This window comes from Platalea leucorodia (genome assembly GCF_965183815.1).
Source record: "Platalea leucorodia genome assembly, chromosome: 1".
Lineage (NCBI taxonomy): Eukaryota > Metazoa > Chordata > Aves > Pelecaniformes > Threskiornithidae > Platalea > Platalea leucorodia.
The window spans coordinates 275684-292099 of NC_138823.1; the positions used below are offsets into that span (position 1 = coordinate 275684).

General features: G+C 43.4%; 1 protein-coding gene across 8 annotated transcripts in view; it reads right to left on the reverse strand.

Annotated features, from left to right (window-relative positions):
- The window catches only part of PUF60 (poly(U) binding splicing factor 60), a 31002-nt gene that overhangs the window by 2724 nt on the left and 11862 nt on the right, over positions 1–16416 (reverse strand). For 2 of the 8 annotated variants that reach the window (XM_082314269.1, XM_082314262.1), the window contains 9 exons: positions 13691–13786; positions 12608–12692; positions 11761–11850; positions 10687–10737; positions 6444–6605; positions 5876–5968; positions 4720–4933; positions 4103–4293; positions 348–483 (listed from right to left, as the gene is read on the reverse strand). In XM_082314269.1, the coding sequence (XP_082170395.1) occupies positions 348–483; positions 4103–4293; positions 4720–4933; positions 5876–5968; positions 6444–6605; positions 10687–10737; positions 11761–11850; positions 12608–12692; positions 13691–13761 (1093 nt within the window). In that variant the 5' untranslated portion in view covers positions 13762–13786. Of the gene's footprint in view, positions 1–347; positions 484–4102; positions 4294–4719; positions 4934–5875; positions 5969–6443; positions 6606–8150; positions 8855–10686; positions 10738–11760; positions 11851–12202; positions 12582–12607; positions 12693–13690; positions 13787–16416 lie in introns of those variants that run through there. The other 6 variants (XM_082314263.1, XM_082314265.1, XM_082314264.1 and 3 more) reach the window with 5 other exon arrangements.

The window sequence follows — 16416 nt, forward strand, 5'->3', positions numbered from 1 at the left end:
AACAGCAACCTAGTCAGCATACAGGACATAAGCACTCAGTACCTGCATCATATACTTGCCCAGAAGGGAGACAGAGTGCAGGATTTTGCATGGAGTAACAATTATCCAGATTTTCACTCAGAGTGCCATGCATTCCTGCTGTGAAGTTCATGTCCCTGTTGTATCTATTATATACCAAAATAAATTCCTGCTATGCTGCACAAATAAAAAAAAAAAAAAAAAAGTTCTTGACAAAGCAGGGCAGGGAGGAGGATTTCAGCTTCAAATTCTCCTTAGTTGTGACCCTAGCTATAGAGAACCATGCTTTCTAACAGGTACACAAGTGACAAAATGAAGAGTAAACATACCTGTAATGACTCCCGGTGCTTGTGCTGCCATTACAGCCTGTGGCAACGCCCCTAATGGCTGGGCCAGAGTCAGTGCTGGAGATACCAGCCCAGGGGTTGCCAGAGTGCCAAGAACCGCAGCTCCTGCCACCGCTTCCTGCAAGACAAAAAACAAAAAAAACCAAAAACAAAACAAAAAAAAACCAAAAACAAAACAAAAAAAAACCAAAAACAAAACAAAAAAAAACCAAAAACAAAACAAAAAAAAACCAAAAACAAAACAAAAAAAAACCAAAAACAAAACAAAAAAAAACCAAAAACAAAACAAAAAAAAAACCAAAAACAAAACAAAAAAAAACCAAAAACAAAACAAAAAAAAACCAAAACCAAAAACAAAACAAAAAAAAACAACAAAAACCACCAGGTGTTAATTCTGCATCAAGAAGTGATACTATGGGTGCATTCAGCTGAGGCTCAGCTTTTTTTCACGCCTAAGAAATACCAGATATATAGATTCTGAGGATGACAGCTCTCCAGTGCTACTGTAAAAGAAAAAAGTATGCCATCCAGCCCACCAGAGAAATGTAGAAACCACAAGACACCAAGCCCTGGAAGAAAAACATTCTCTTGCAACTCACATTTCACCCATCCTCTCAAGCTGCTAGGTCAGTTAATGAACGACACCAAGGGATTCAATACATGGCTTGAAAGATGCAGGCAACTCCAGAGCAAGAGGAATCTCTACTTGTTTCCACCTTCTACACAAATAAAGCTTTTTACTGATGCTAAGGAATGTGATCCATTTAAAAGGACTGATGGGAGCTCCCATCCCACCCCCTCTGATGACAGCACCAGGGCTCTGGGACCATGTGACAAACAAGGTGAGGGAACTCCGACAGCTTAAGTTTTTCCTAAGTGATCTGGTGGAAGGTTAATCCTTGTCTGATTCAAGGAACACTGTAGTCAAACACACTACTGCAAGCACAAGGGACAGGGCAAGGGAGAGCACAATACTGCTATTTTCAAAAGCTGCACACTTTTAGATCAGTTTAAACCAAAAATCTTATCTCTCTAGTCTTCATCCTTTAGGTGCAGACAGCAATACAGCACTGAAATCGGCCTTCATGATCAGAGCAACTGCAATTATCGCATTAGTAAATTTCTCAATGAGACAATCATATACCTAACTTTTTTTGTGTTGCCTGCACCTCTTCTCCCATCCTGTTAACCTACTTGTCGCCATACAGGCTGTACTTTAGCAAAAATCTGATGCACCTTTCAGCACTTTCCTACAGTTATACCAAGCCAAACTTTTCTAGTTTCTTCCTGCATATCAGATTTTCTAGTCCTCCCAATAATTGCAGTACTTCTCTATACCTTCCATAATCCAAGTAAACATCCTGACTCTAGATAACCAGAAGTCAAACAACATTCAAGATGAACACCTAGTTAAATGATAAAACACTTCCGTAAAACTACTGAAAATAATGCGCCTAAAATATACCCTAGGATTCCATTTTTTTGTTGTTGTTGCTTTCCAGGCTATTATACTCATGATTTAGCTACCCAGATCCTTCTCTTCCTTGTTTTCATGGGGGTCCTATAAGCCGTAACACTGTGGAGCAAAAAATTCTAAGGTTTTGTTCCTTAAATGCAGTATCTTGTACTCTACTACGAAATGCTGCATATATTTCTTACTCCAATCTGCTGCAATATTCTAATTCTCCTCTACATTAATAATGCATCTCATCTCTGTGTTGCCAACTAATTCCATTAGTACTCTTCTCCTAATGCCTAGAATAAGGCCACTAATATTTTTATTGGAGATGAAGCAAGACCTATCTGTAAATAATTTCACCAGCAGAGTGAAGGGTCAGCAATTTCCAGCACAGCTCATTTCTATCTCTTCTCACTTGCCTACGCATCTCAAAATTCATTGTAATAGTGTTTCTCTTGTTTCACAGCTTCTCATAGGGGTCTCCACCAACTCCTGAATTGTTGATAGGATATGCTTTAAATTTTGTTTTTCTAATGAAGGGTAACAGTAGTCTTATCAAAGAAAGTTATGTTCATCTAGCAGGGGTATTTCCCTAAAACACCCAAACATTTTGGATATGTTTCTTTCAAAAATTTTGTCCTTCCTTTAAAGCTTGTTTTCATCTTTCCCTACCAGTGGGGTGAGAACAAAGTCTGCAGATACCAGTTTTCCATGCTACCTTAAGTGCAAGTATCATTCTTCAGCCATATGGCAACAGCCCTGACATGACAGACTTATAAAAAAAAAAAAACCCCAAACCATTAAGTGTACATCTGCACATGACAAACTCCGAGCTTTACACCCACCTAGGATGCAGTCATCTCATGTGCATCATTAGCCAGTCTGCCTTATGCTTCCAATGAAGGGGAAAAATACTTACATAAGCACTCAGCGCTGTAACAAGACCATCATAATTTTTTACTATGCTGGTCATTAGCTGCCCCCACTTTTTACTTAAATGGCTAAAGAAACTTTTCTTAATAGTTTTAATTCCTTAACTTCTTTTGCAAGACTGACTTGTTTACTGTCATTGTCAAGACATTAATTATCTTTGCTAGATTACCTAGATCTGTACCATGTCTAAGTAAAAGCAATAAGACTGCTGAGTATCTCTGACATCTTTCAGAACCTTTTTCTATATATGGAATTCCTCACAGTAACAAATCCTGCAGTATTTTGCAGAAAGAAACAGTAAGGTTTATCCATGTCTGTAACAGATCTCTACTATTTCACTAAAGAGAAGAGTTAATAATTCTTTCACAAAGTGATTTTGATCCAAATAATTCTTCTAGCTATGCCTCAACTTCCTTCCTTAGTTAACCACAGAGGTTCCCAGACTTCTGGACTTTTTTCCTGCGGACATACAAACCACCTGAGAGTTTCACATTAGAGGCAGCTCAGCTCCTCCCACTTCTGCCTTTACCTTGTGATTCAGAGAAATATTTTTGAAAAAAAGAGCTGTTTACAAAATGAGGTCCAGTCAGCTGATTAGCAGCACATATAGGCTGCACGCCTCAGCAATTTTTTTTTGCTCGAGAGAATCCAAGGACCCAACAGTGCTGGAACTTCTTTCTTTCATGGGCTATGGCAACACAGGAGGAGATTCTGCTGCCCGAGGCAAGGACAGCAGACACAGACATGGGGGGTTACTTTGAAAGGCAATCCTCCTCCATCAGTGCCTATTGGTCATAGCCAGGCACTTCTGTTATTTCAAGCAAACTAAACTTGAGAACCCCAGACTCCTGCAGACACCCAATTCTGCTCCATCATTGCATTTCCTTGTTTCTGAACAGCCTAAAGCCATTACAGTCATCTTTCACCTTACTACACAGGCGGAGTCTTTTCAACAACAGTGTTACTCATGCGACTATTACTGCCCTCATTAGTCCACCCCTTTCATGTACTTTCATGCATTCTTTTAGCCTCTACTATAACCATTTCCTTAATCTTTGGTTTGCCTATCCAGACAAGGAATCCTTGCCAATCTTCCCCCACCATTTCTTTAAATAAAGTGCTGATCAGCTGTGCCAGACTCCATTCCAAAATGCTGGTCTATCAGATCCTCACAAGTGTCAGGGGCAAGCTTCTCCATGTGAAGTCCTGGGAACAGAGTATGATCTAGGCCAAGGGCTTTCATTCAAACTAGTGAATACAGCTGGCTGGAACAGTTTGCATGCTTGTTTCTAGCAGGGTCACAACAATCGCCTGCTGGGTTGAGTCATACCAGCCTATGCCTTACCTGTGCTGTGATCTTTGCTGTAGCAGCTGCTGCAGCAACAGCTGCTGCTGGAGGTAGTCCTCCTGGCGTAGCAGGTGTCAGGAGAGGCATGGGAGGTGTCACAGCTTTACCAACTCGGAGATACTGACCCCCAAGGTCAAAGAGGTTCATAGAAGAAACAGCATCTTGAGAAGACTGTGCTTTCTCATATTCTGCAGTGAGAAAGAGGAATATTTACAAATGATCCTTTTTACTCCTGAACTCAGCCACTCTCTCATCACACAACTGTGATTTGTATTTGCAAAAAACGACTGCTTAGAGTTCCAGGGAGAAGACCCTCAGTGCTTAGCTCACCCATTGCACTGCTCTGATCACACAAGCATTGCTGAGAACAGTCAGCATAGCAAGATCTCTCAACCTAGCGAGAGACTGAGTAAAAAGTGAGTAAAAATATCTGCCTATTAATTATATTTCTAAGTTCAGGCACAGATCTGCTCCAAATTTATTTCCATCCCATTGCTTAATGCAATTCTTCCACTGGGGGCAGGGAGGAGGGGGGGAAAAAAAAAAAAAAAAAAAATGAGGATGCTCCCAACCACTCTCCCTACCCCACATCAAATACCAGACAGCCATTTTACCAATGAAACCATAGCCTTTGTGTTTTCCTGTCGTGGGATCCCTGGCTAGCGTACAGGATTTAATCTTCCCAAAGGCCTCAAACACACTCTTGATGTCATCATCTGAAAGGTCCTGATGAACAGATGCCACATAGATGCGGTTGAAAGCCCGTGCCTCTTCTGCTAGCTGGTCTATAATTGGTTGCGCCTGACCTATATTACTAGGTCTCCCAACCTGCAGAGAACACAGCAAACCATCCATTAAGCATTCTGAAGAGCAGCAGCATGACTCACCCAGAGTTACAGCAGACAAGCACTCAGCCACCTGACTGCCTTTTCAAACCAAATAACACCTCATAAGGCCATAATTAGCAAAGGGCAACAGTTGACTCAGCTCTGGGATACAATCTGCACTACAATGGATTCTAGAAGTACTGAGAGCCTGGACAGACTCTGCTCCTTCCTCCACCATATTTCCCCCATTTATCTTCCCCGACCTGAAAAAGACCAACTTCCAGGAATGGAAAACAATTTTGAAAGCAAAACGCAATGCTTCTATATCCTTCTTTCAAAGGCTCCTAAAACCCCTTAGAAATTAGGCAATGCAGATGTGCAGAGTGTATCAGAGATATAAACGCCAGATATAAAACACTCTGCAGAAAATGCTAAGTTTCCCCCCAATTTCAATCCCCAAAGTTTCACCTTTGCAAGATCCCCTCTTACTGCCTGAAAAAACAGCTACAATCCTTCGTTCCTTTCTGTTTGTGCTGAGTACCTCCTTTTTGTATGGTAAGGGTGGACCTCTACTTGAAGTCCCTTGCACTATCGACAGGCACAAGAATCATCCACGCAGGTACCATATAAGAAGGAGGAGTTAAAATATCAACAATCACCTTTTTTTGTCTTTAAGAGATTTCTGTTCTAGGTGTGAGTGGAAAAAACTGCACTAGCTTATCAGAACAATTTTCTAGGGTTTATTAGCATGCTGGGGGTTTCTCCTCAGGGAGAAAAGGACCCAGAGCCACTGTGTACTCAATGGGTTGAATATCAAGGTCTATCAGGGAACAGACTTTAGGTTATCTTTCACATTACAGTGCTGTGGGAAGCACTTCTAGGCATAAAACCATTATTTACAGTAAAGAGAACTAAGAATGTTCAGAGCATGCCTGCTACTCACCTTTATATTTCTTCCCCCTAGCATGACAGAATTCATCTGCTCCAAGGCCAACTGAGCAGCTTCAGGTACCTCATATTCCACAAAAGCAAAACCCTAGGACAGAAGGATATGCTTGTTGAATCATACCAGCCACATCTTGTCTCGAATCTAGTGCCAAGCTAATGCAGCCAAGACTTCCCACATACCAGATTCCTACTATCATGGCCTGAGAAGATGTTTCCTTAAAGAAGCTTTTTATTAAAGCAGAAAATTGCATGCAGAAGCACTGACACAAGGTTACCTGCTTCCAGAGCCTCTCATACTTGGAGGCCTAATAGCAGAAGACCACCGCATACAGGACTGCTAGCTGTTTGGCATCGTTTGTGCACACCACCCCCATGCACATCTCGTTTCCACTACAGAATCCCACAAAGTTAAGTAGAACAGGCAGCTACAAATGTTTATCTCAAAGTTAAAGAGCTAAAAGCAGCCTGCTCTCTGTGAGGACAAAGGCTCCTTCTTCTCCTGGATATATTCAGGAAAGCCTTAGAGAGAAGAAAAACACATCGCTCAAGGACTGTTAACCAACCTTGTGTTTCATCGTAACAGAGTCCCAGGACATATCAATGCTTTTTATAGGTCCAAACGGGGCAAAGGCCTGGCGAATGGTATCTTCTCCCAGTTCATAGTATATGGAGCCCACATACACACGACACATGATGGCCAGGGCGCGCTGCCTCTGAGCTGCCATCTGTATTGGAAAGAAGAACTGGCTGGTTAGATCAGGGGGTGGTCATGGATGTCAGGACCTCTTTCCCTTCCTCCTTCCCTCCCAGGAGCTATGACCCAACAGCAGGTAGCTCCTCACTGGGCTGCAGCACAGCCTGGCACACGTAGTAATAAAGAAGTATTTTCCTGCTCAATGCACAGACTGCTGGAGCGGATAAGCAGTACAGCTCACTCCCAGGGGCAGTCAAATCTTTGATGGGGTCTGCCACCTCAGGAGCCTTAACTCCAACCCCACTGATAAGGTCTAACCCTCCCCAGCCTGATCACATCTCCAGCAACACTTGCAGGAGGAGGAAATAACTTCATTCTAGGACAGCTTCCCCCTCCAGGCAGCAAAGGTCTCAAATCTGGACACTATTAGCAATCCCTCCCATTCCCTCCCACAAGGGGCAGCAAGAGATCCAATATCGGGCACCACCTAGTCACTCCCTCCCCCCACCCCATCCTCCCAGGCAGCAAAGGATCTGGAATTGGGAACCTCCTCCCCACTCCCTCAAGCATCACACACCACCTCCTCCCCCCTCCACCGCCCCAGGCAGTACAAGATCCAGTACTAGGCACCACTTCCACCGCACAGTTCAAAAGCAAAGCAAAAGAAATTAAGTGGTTAAATGAAACTTCTTAGTTAAGTGTGTGGTGCTAGTACTTATCACTGCCTGTTGTTACTGGCTCAGATAGTGGTGCAGCCCCCAAAGACTCCGCCCTTATCAGTTTCAGTGCAGAGAAGGTCTCTGTGCTATTTTCTCCTAAGTATGCCTGAAAACCTGTTTGCAAGACAAATCCAGAAATATCTTACAGCAGGTATCCAAAAAAGCAGTATCCTTTAATTATTTTTCACCCTTGTTGCAATTCTAGAATTGCTACTACTAATGAACATTATTCTAGGAAGACGCTGCCTACAAAAAATCACAGGTTTGGCCAGCATATCCTAGCAGCACGTCTTGGGACCGAGGCAAAAATTAGGTCTCTATAGAGGCAGCTCCCTATGATCAGCAAGACTGAATTACAGTGCATTGGAGATATGCACAGGGCTTCATTCCTGTTCTGCATGGAACAGATGGAACAAATGCAAAGCAGTAAGGGCTACGGACTATTGCAGAGTAGGCAAATGCAGCATTAAGCTCCATGCCTCTCCCTTCCCAGCACCACAGTGCTTGGCACCAAAGCAGGGAGCTCTGAACAACCACCTCTTCCCCACCACCACTGTTTAAGAGGGTCTTTAATCAAGGCCTTTACAAGAGGCCTACTTTCAGAATGCTGTAACAAGCATGAGCACAATGAGCTCTGACGTGTCTGGGGATGCTGCAACTCAAATGGCAAAATAGAAGGGACAGCATTTTATCTGTGATAGTCACAGAAGTGTGGACACAAACTGTACCTGAAGAAATCCTTCTCCCTCATAGTACCCATATGTGAGTGACATTGACCATAGGAGGAAACAAACTGTAAAGGTTCAACTCCTATTATTCAATACAGCAGGGATACTATAAATAGGAATGGTTCTCACCCCATACTGCTGCTCCTGAAGTGATATTAAGCTTGCCTCTTGACTGGGTTTAAGTATTTCACACAGTTAAAAATAAGCTGTTTTTCAATTTACTCTGCAATGCTGTGACTAGGAGGACTATGGCACGTGTACACGCAGGACAGCTGACGTGTTGTCTCCCAGGTTCTCCAACACATTCCCAGCTTTGGTGCAGGAAAGCCAGTGATCAGTAGCCCCTCAGTCTGTGTAGTGTGTCCATTTATGGGTTCAGAGCCATCACCATTCTAACCCCAAGTGTCTGAGTGAAGTGCCTCACCCGTGGTGCCACAGTGTGATAAAATTTAGTGTTTTACTAGGAGTGCTTCTTGACAAGACACTGTAGCCTTGCACCAGGCAGAAGGATTTTTCCACCTTCTGAAAGGTCTATATACACAGAGAGGACATGCCCTTCTTTTCAGTTATCAGTGCAACAGGTGCAAGAAAAATGGCATTTGTCCTCTCCCATGGCAGCAACCTTTACAGGAAGAAATCCACATCTTACCCTGCTGCAGAGATCCTAACAAAATAGGTGGGGTGGAGTTAGGAGGACTCTGTTACATCAGCAACATGTTAGAAATTTGGACCTACAAAAGGCAGAACTGAAGTGGGCCATGATGCCTACAGGCATATGTGGATCACTAACAGGAATCGGTAGCATCAAGTTAGGGGAAGGATGCAATGTACACCTGTAAACTAAGCACATGATAGCATCAGAAACTCATGACTAGAAATCTCATTGTTTTCACTAGCTACACTAAGTAGATTTTACTGGCCACTAGCCCTCTTTCTCCACCTATAAAATGGAGTTTAAAGTATCTGCAACCTTCATAAAGGCAGCAGCTAATAGTTGTATCTATGTAACGTTGCTGTTAAGTGCTTACAAAGGCTATTTTAAGGACAAGCCAAAACATCATCATGGAGTACTTCTTTAAACAAAGGAGGTGATGCAAAAACATAATCACTAGCTTCAATTTTAATACAACAACGCCAGGAAATTGTGCTCATCTTGCTGAAGTGACCTGGAAATTTTGAGCTGTAATACTTGGAGGATTTAAGTAGGCAGGAAGCTTTAATCTCAGGCACTAAGATACCGCAATAGGAAGTTCAGGCTGCACTTCCTTCATGTAGGAATTGATGAATCTCGTCAACAGGAAAAAGTGTTGGACAGAGGTCTGTTTGCATTTTCTACATTCCTGATGGGCTTTGGGATAAAGCATTTGCTGAGGACAGGGTATCCTAACTACCCTGAACTGTACCACAGCTGAATGATTCAGAGCAAACTCCTGCTTGGAGGTTCTGTTCCATCAGCAGTAGTCTCTGACTCCCTAGGGAGGGAGGAATGTCTTAGGAAAAGGATTCACAATACTGACTATGCCCTTGGGGCTAATGAGAGATTAAACATTTCCTGTTACATTATCAGTACATGCTTTTCATCTGTTGCCCAGCTGTGAATAATGAGCCAAAAAAATTTTTAAGCAAAATTGATGGAGTTGTGCTATCAAATAAGCATCTGCATTAATTGGTATAGGCACGAGGGTTCAGAAACCAGCTATGCCAAGTTCACATCAAGATGTATGCTTCTATTCCATTCCAAACTTACACACCCCCATAAAATTTATTTTGGCTCCCCTGCTGACACACTACCTACTGTGGCAGTTTAAAAGAGGGAAAACAGGTGACTTCAGTTTTTCGTGCATCTTTCATTTTGGAGTACAAGCCTCCAGTTGCATTTTATACTAAGCAGAAATATTATATTCCAGCACAATGGAAAAATATTTACAAATTAATTTACAAATGAACATTTGCATGCAGAGTGGAGTTTATAGGACGCTTTCTGCAGTGGCCATTGTCCAACATGTCTAGGAAAAAGGAGGGGGATGGATAATCCCAGGTAATTAAACTCTTTGTGGCATCTGATTAGAAATTCCAGCACTAAAGGACTGCACACGTTCCCTGAATAGTACTGCAGTTCTGTTACTTCCATCCTGCTTTTACTTTACTTGAAACATGCCATATTCACCTAGTCTGGAAACATGCACAGTAAGAGCAGTCTTACATCTGGGCTACAATATGTTCTGCAAACCTATAGTGCCCCAGTCCTCCCCAGCACCTTAGCTGCCAGGTCTCCGGTGCTGTGAGTGCTTCATAAGAAATTGCCCATTTGTGAGTTACCTTGGCAGTTAGTTTTAGGTCAGGACCTCAGAACTGTAGCATCCCTAGAAATGCAGCTCCCACAATTTCACAGGTGTGTTCAGAACTGTTCGAAATCTAAAGCTTTCTTTGCCAACTGACTCCAGGACCCCGACTGCCAGTGTCACAGCAGATTGCACCCAGCCTAGGGTCTTCCTCTGGGGAGTTTACACTTTGCCTCTGCTTGTTGTGCTTGTCCATAACAGGTGGGTATGTGGGAGGGTTGTGCTGGGTTGAATTAAGAGCATTGTATTACCACTACATACTTCCCCACTCTAGGCCCTGACTAAGACAAAGTGCCCAAGAAGAAGTGAATATGTCTATTGACCGATTGTAAAGGTGAGAGAGGATCTCCAAAGCCCATTGTCACTGCTGCCATCTGAAAGACAGTAAAGACAGAGTTCAGTCTGTTGGAGCTGAGCATACTACGGCTGTTTGTAAAAACTCAAGCAGAGCGGCGGCACAGGGAACCTGCGAGAGAGGCCTCTCCTTCCTTGCCCCTCACTGCCTGGTCCCAAGGACTGTCCAGCGCTGGGACCCTGCAGATTCCAGTCCCACCAGGTCAGGGTGGAGTTGTGCTGCTGCCACTGCCTCAGGAAGCAGGGTCTTCTCCCAGGGGGGACTCAAGGCAATAGTAACCTCTGCAACCACTGTCGTTGATTCACCCCCAGCATTTAAAAAGGAGCCCCTCAACTAGATCAGACACTCAGAAACATGCACAGCCCTGAAAGGCCAGAGCTGCCTAATGTGGCAAGTACATCCACAGTGATTCTTCATTAAGAAAATCCAACACCCCAAAGCCATTATTTTGGGCTTCCTGACTTTGAGTAGAAGGCAGTGAGATGTGTTCGAGAAACCTCTGAAGGAAGGGAGATTTAAAAACCAGTTCAGGTTTCTCCTAGTACATAGGCATTCCAGCACTAGCAGGAACAGCCAACGGAACTCTGAAATTGAGAGAGCACCTGGGTGAAGGGGAGGGAAATGGGGTAGCACTGCCAATAACACAGGAGAGACGGGTACCTTCCCCTCAAGCAGAAGAGATGGTGAAAGGATACTGTTCCCAGTAAACCTAGACACCACCTTAAATATAAGTTGAAAGTGAAACCCACAGCAAATTCTTTGGCTTCTGGCATTTCAAGCAGCATTTGCCCAGCCAACAGGAGAGAAACTCAATAATTTACTCTTCAAATGAGTGAAATTTGGGCGCAATTTGTGCAGGTAAGTAAAGGGGGTTTCTTTAGTGGGCTGAAGACAATATACTTCAGTTTCACTGTGGAAACACAAGCGCATGTACCTGGCTCTGGGCAGGCCTCAGGGCTGTGCTCTGGTTCTAAGTGCAAAAAGAACTCCACCTTGTTGGGGAGAGTAAGACACAGAAGGAGCATCTCAGAGGGTCTCTCACCTGAAGGTTGGTGAGCTGCTGTTGCTGGTGGGCGATGGTTTGCTTCACCAGCACACTCTTGATACTCTGCTCCATCGCATACTTCTTTGCCTAGAAAGAAATACAGACTCTGTAGTCAACAGGACAATACCACAGAGCAGGGAACGATGTTTGATTTTACACCACAGTTCCCCAGAACCACACAACTGGATGCCAATGGAACTTTTCGGTGCTCCAGCCCTAAGCACTAAGGCACTGTACATTAGCCAGTGGCCAACAGCTTACTAAGATCTTGGTCTGCATCTTGGAGTCGTGAGCCCTGAAATACAGCATAATGCTTGAGCAGAGGATTGGATGGACTCAATCTGCAGCAGGCACAATGTTAGGAAAGCAGCATGCACTACACACTTAGCATTTCCCCTCTTCCGCCCTCTGCCCCTTAGATCCCACCATAGCACCTTACCTGCTGGCATGAGGGCAGGACAGATAGCCTCCTTCAAGTCCTTTCCACTCAGAGAACATCTGGACAAAGAGGTTCTACAAAAGGGAAGGGGGCTCCAAATCCCCATGTCCAGTCTCTTGACTGGGCACTCCCCCTCTCTTTTCTTATCACATCTGGCCTATTCTAGTTTGGAGAAGCCACTGCTTTTGCTCACTAAAATGCTCCAGCTCTCCTTCTCTGGTTCCTAGCCTGCAGACACAAAACTGATTTGTCCTTTTCTTTCAGTCTTCTACAAATTTGACAAAGCCTGAGCTTTACACCCAGTGGTGTTGACATGGAGGCTCTTTGTCAAGGGAAACCTAATACCCACATATGTGCCTATTCCCAGGGGACGGTACAAACACATTCAGCCAACCCCTCAGGCACCTGCTTTCCATGGCTGTACGTGTTTGGGAGGTGCCAGGGAACGGCAGGCTCTAAACCGTGGTTTTGAGACGTGTGCTTCGGAAACCTGGAAATGGACAAGGGGATTTACATCTGTCAGCTATGGAGAAGCTAGAGGAAACGAAGCCGTTTCACACTGTGAGCCAAACAACACACACAAGCAACTTCAACATTATGGGAACATTCACACGAAGTCTACCTAGAACAATACTACACTTGCCTCACCAGAGTACAGAAGACACCTAGCCCACAGTTCCCACATTCCCTGGTTTTGTTTTCTTTCCCCTCTTTTCCCAACTCTGCTCTCCTCTCAGTAAGCCAGGCATCACTCACTCCCATCAGGAAAGTGGGTAAGAAGTCAGCAGTAACCTCCCCACCAGCTGTATAAAAGAGGACCAACAACCAGAAATCAGAGCTGGACTGAAATTTTATCTAGATTAACAGGTTGGCTCAAATGGGTTGAAAAATACTTGCTACTGGGTCTCTTTACAACATGGGAAAGAGTGTAAGGGGAAAAAGAGAGATACTTTGTGATGTGTTCTTGTGTGGATAGAATAAAAGACCAGCTGGAGCATATCAGAATCCTATTCCTTGTGAAGTACAGGCTGCTCCTCGCAGTAACTTTGTGGCAGTTGCATATTGTCTTAGAATTACAATGTGATCTTAAGATGTTATTTACTTATGATTTTGTTTTGTTTTTCTTTTAATTAAAAACAGTCTCCCCACCCTAACAGCGAATTCCACATCATGCTCCCCCCAAAAAGCATCTATAAACTCTAAATCAAAACTAATAATTATTGGGCAGAAATTTAGAAGTGTGAATCCACACACAGCATGGCCATTACCCCATACATATTCTTGGCAGGCAAGTTCCCTTTTATAACATCAGTAACAGAAGCTCATTTGAAAAAAAAAAAAAACACAAAACCAAACCAAAACCAAACCAACAAAAAAACCCCCACACAACCCCACACAAAACCAAAAACAACAACAACAACAAAAAAACCCAAAAAATCCCAAACAAACAAGAGTGCTAAGAAGCAAATCCACATCAAGTTTACTCACTTTCTGGAGAGCTTCCTGCTGTTCTGGTGTGAGGGGAGGAAGCCCCAGCTTAGCTGCTGTGCTTTGTCCATTTTCCATCTTAATGGACTCTGTACCCTGAGAAAATAGAAAATACTTGTGAAAAAAACTGTTCTCACAAAAGTGACCAATTTCTTCATTCCCAGAAACCCAAAGCATTTAATGTCAGAATGTCACAGCTGGCTAAAAAGTCTTCCCAAACCTACTAGTAATTAATGAAAAGCTGCTAATATTCTAGCCACTCCCTATGGGAGAGCTATCCCATCAATTGTACAAACTGATGAACACGTTGGACACTTAAAGACTTCCCTAAGTACCAGATTTTCAGTTAAAAGAAAATGAAATAATCCCCAGTCTTCACTCACATCATCTCCATCCTACCTCTCAACAGTTAAACTCTCTCAAATGTACCCATCTATTTTCTCCTTCCATCTCACCCTATACTGGTTTGTCACCCTTGACAAACCTGTCACCTTCTCTGAAACTTCTCCAAATCTCACATACTGTTCCAGGTACTGAGTAACAAAGAAGCACTGTTCTCATACTTAGTATGAGAACACTGCACACTACCTGCCTGTGCGGATTCCCAAACCCAACATCAGCATAAGTCTAGAAAGAAGCTTCTGGGCCACTGAACTGACTTTTCATGATTTCAGATAAACGTGTAGCTAACAAATGTTAGCCCTCTTTGTGTTTTAGGTATTCTACTGACTTCTTTACCTCATGCTCATGTTTTAAACTGAAGCCCATTGCTGTGAAACAACTGGTCAATTATTCCTACTATGTTAAGTAACAGTAGGTTTCTCTAAGGTATACCTATCAACCCGGCTTGGTTAAAGTGATTCAGCAACTTGTCTTTCTGGTAAGCACCCACCACCTTGTAGCCTCAGGGTATTATTCTTTTGCATCCCAAAAGTGCCATCACTTTGTTTCCAGTCAAAATAGGGTTCATCACTAATAAAGCCTATTAACATATGTCTCAGTTCTCCAGTAAAAAAGTACGCACCCTGTAACAAGCACAGTATAGAAAAAAGGAACAGACCCACTCAGATGGCAAAACAAAACCAGCTCTCCCAGCATAGGAACAAAGCTGCCACTTGGAAGATATAATATCAAAGTAATTGGCATTTTAGCAGAAGGAACAGCGAGTATTCCCGCTAATTTGGTTCCCATTCATTCACAACAATCACCCGCTCATGGCACTTGTGGTACTGGCTAACAAATTAGACATTTCCTGTGGGCACAAATGTCTCTGAAAGACCACTGATCTCCTCCAGGAAAAAAAAAATAATCTTACAGGTATATCAAGATCTTACGAACATAATACCAAAACGCAGAACAGCAAAAAGCTATTTTTTGGCTACATCTGAAGCCTCAAAGAGAAAACCATGTCTTTCAGAAGCAAAATATCCTGCATCGCATCTGCACACAAGTTGCATGTTTCATTGCATCCTCTTTATCCTACCACAAGGCAAAGGGGAACACACACTGATAAAGAGATGAGCTGCTGCAACAACTCTCAACAAGACACAATGGAACCGTCAGATACACTTAGTGATAGCAGTGATTCAGGTAGAAGTACACACACATTTCCATGAGGAGAGCCATATACTGTACATCTGACTGCCCAGGAGAACACCAGTCCAGTTCCTGCACTGTGTCTACTGTGACAATACTCAGTAGACAACAGACCAGTCACCCATTTCCTCCACAATCACAAGTTCCCTGACAGTCCAATTTTTCACTTACAGTATTTTCGTATTTTTTCTATATATTGATACCTAGCATGTTCTGTTTGTGACGGGGAGGAAAAGTGCAAAATAGTTAAGATACTTTAACCACATGAATTCTTTCTACCGTAAATGACAGATACCACCTAAGTGTAAGTGAAGCTCAAGCACATCCACATGGTATTCTCAATTTAGGGTAACAATTTAGATTTTAAAAATTACTATGGAAGTAACAGAAATTGCCAAGTTCAAGAATTAAACAGCAGCAGAGAGGAGAAAAGCAGCAGCTTCTCAGAAGGCACCCTGGCAGAGGCCCAAGGTCACAGTCCTCAAGTCCTCCCACTAAAAAGGAGTGGGACGCAGAGCACAAGAGCCCCAAAACTCAGGGCCTCCTAAGTGTCTGCTTTATCTACAGCAATTGCAAGTTCTAGCTGTAAGAACAGAAGCCTCAATACGACAGCCATTCAATACCAAGACCGTGAAATACCTACCATGAAGGCTGCAATCCCCAGCTGTATCTGCTGGCCCCTCGCTCTTGTTGCCCACACACTGGAAGCAGGACTATGACTTTACAGAGTTCTGCACAATAAACCTCCCCAGCTGATGCCCCTCCAAGCTGTTAACAGGCTCTGCACCTACTTTCCCCTCGAGGCAGGGCTGCCACAAATCTTTTCCCCCAACTGATGGGGAGGGAATTGATGCTGAATGCTGCTTAGTCAGCTCATTAACCAAATTTTTTATTTTACTCACTGGGTATAAAGTGGGGTCACACTCCTTTTAAGCAGATAAACCCTAATTAGTGCATGCAGGGGAAAAAAAGGCTATCTTACAGCCTGTCGCATTGCACACATAATCAGTTTATTTGGATCACCAAATAAATTTATTAATGGCTCACCAAGCCACTTTCATCCCTTTATCAGCAGTCCTGGCTAACAAGGGAGGTCCCAGTTGACTGGATGTTAGCAAATGTGATTCCCA